This window comes from Buceros rhinoceros, unplaced genomic scaffold (genome assembly GCF_000710305.1).
Source record: "Buceros rhinoceros silvestris isolate BGI_N320 unplaced genomic scaffold, ASM71030v1 scaffold35735, whole genome shotgun sequence".
Lineage (NCBI taxonomy): Eukaryota > Metazoa > Chordata > Aves > Bucerotiformes > Bucerotidae > Buceros > Buceros rhinoceros.
The window spans coordinates 6320-8113 of NW_010415225.1; the positions used below are offsets into that span (position 1 = coordinate 6320).

At 59.0% G+C, this 1794-nt stretch overlaps 1 protein-coding gene across 1 annotated transcript in view; it reads right to left on the reverse strand.

Moving 5' to 3' along the window:
- LOC104494508 (uridine-cytidine kinase-like 1) overlaps positions 1 to 1794 on the reverse strand; it is a gene marked incomplete at its 3' end in the record, with an annotated part of 9523 nt that overhangs the window by 2045 nt on the left and 5684 nt on the right. The window contains exon 6 of the mRNA XM_010137360.1: positions 520 to 709. Coding sequence (XP_010135662.1) covers positions 520 to 709 — 190 coding nt within the window. The remainder of the gene's footprint in view (positions 1 to 519; positions 710 to 1794) is intronic.

Here is a 1794-nt window from a genome sequence, read left to right on the forward strand (position 1 = left end):
GGCAGCCTGGGCCAGGTGCTCACCACCCTCAGTGTCAACAATTTCCTCCTGCTCTCTGGTCTGAATCTCCCTCTGTCAGTTGAACCATCAGCCCTTGTCCTGTCCCCGCAGCCCCTGCTAGATAGTCTGTTCCCGTCTTTCTGAGAAGTCCTCTTCAAGCACTGACAGGCTGCACTCAGGTCTCCCCGCAGCCTTCTCTGCTCCAGGCTGAACCCCCCCAGCTCTCTCCCCTCTCCTCCCAGCAGAGGGTTCCACCCTCGGGTCACTCCTGGGGCTCCTCTGGCCCCGCTCCAACAGGTCCATGTCTCTGCTGTGCTGAGGACCTCCCCTAGGAATCTGCTTTTGGCCACTGTTTGGAGACACTCAGCTGAAGGGACCTTTGCACTGGCCTGAGACGGCCACTCCTCTGTCCTCACCAGCTGGAGGGTGGTGGGACGGGCCAGCAGAGCTGAGGGCAGAGGGACAGGGACTCTCAGGTCCCCCTCAGGACTCAGCCCCAGGGCAGCCCTGGGCAGGTACCTCGGGGGACGACGATGTCGGCCAGCCTCATGGTGGGCTGGATGTACTGGTCGAAGGCGGGCTTGACAAACTTGTTGTACTGCTTGATGACACCCTCGATGTCACGGCCACGCTCGCTGATGTCCCTTCGCAGGCGACGCACCAAGCGGATGTCCGAGTCTGTGTCCACAAAGATCTTCAGATCAAGGAGCTGAAATGAGAGGGGAGGGAACAAACTCCACCAGGTTGGGTGTGGAACTTGAACACAGCCACAACCAGGAGGCTGAGCCCTGTTCCCAGCACACCACCAGTTCAGCAGAGCTTGGCTCAGCTCTGCTCCAGCCTGGAGGGAGTTTCGCCTCTGCAGCCCCTGAACTTGAGCCTGGCTGGCAGTGCAGTTGCTGCCACCCTCCCGGCCCCCTGAGACCTCTCCTGCTCCAAACCCTGTCTCCACTTCTAAGCAGCTCCCTGTTATTTAAGAGTGAGGAGGGGACCAGAGACATTAATGTCCACCACGCAGACCACCAGGCTTGACCCAGGAGCACGGGCTCCTTAGTACTGGAGGGGAGGCAGGCACAGCAGGTCACCTCAGGGCACTGCCCTTAACTGCGAGAGACGAGAGCAGGGACGCTCCGAGGAGGTTCCTGGGGGATTTACCCAGCTGTCCACTGGAGGTCATCGTTGCTCCAGAAAAGTGCAACCCAACTGCTCCCTTGGCAGGGAAGGAAAAGTTCCAGCCTGAGCTTGGCCAAGTTTGTCCACGGCTCACCCCCTCCTACAGCATTTTTCATGGTTCCAAGTAATTCCCAGGAAAGCCTGAAGTGCTGGATGAGTCCACCCCGGGAACACCAGGCTTTGTGCAGCAGAAGCACAGCAGACTTGGCTTCTGCAGCGTGGTGGTGGGCTAGTTGTAGTCTTATTTATGCTTCAGCACTGCCAGGGACCAGGTCACCCCTTGGCTCCTGGCTCTGTGAAAAGGGATATGGGCATCAACAAAGGCATCACCAGCAGAGATAAAGAGGCATCACCCCACTCTGCTCGGCACTTCAGGCCACCCCTGGAATACCGTGCTCAGTTTTGGTCCCTGCTATGCAAAAAAAACATGCACAGGCTGGAGAGGGGATGGAGAAGGGCCCCAAAGGTGACCCGAGGGCTGGGAAGCTGCTGTGAGAGGAGAGGCTGAGAGAACTGGGTTTGTCCAGCCTGGAGGACAGAGGCTCAGGGGAGCCCTCCTCCCCCTGTTGCAGTGTTTGCCGGTGGCTGCCGAGAAGGGGGAGACTCCCTTTTCACAAAGAG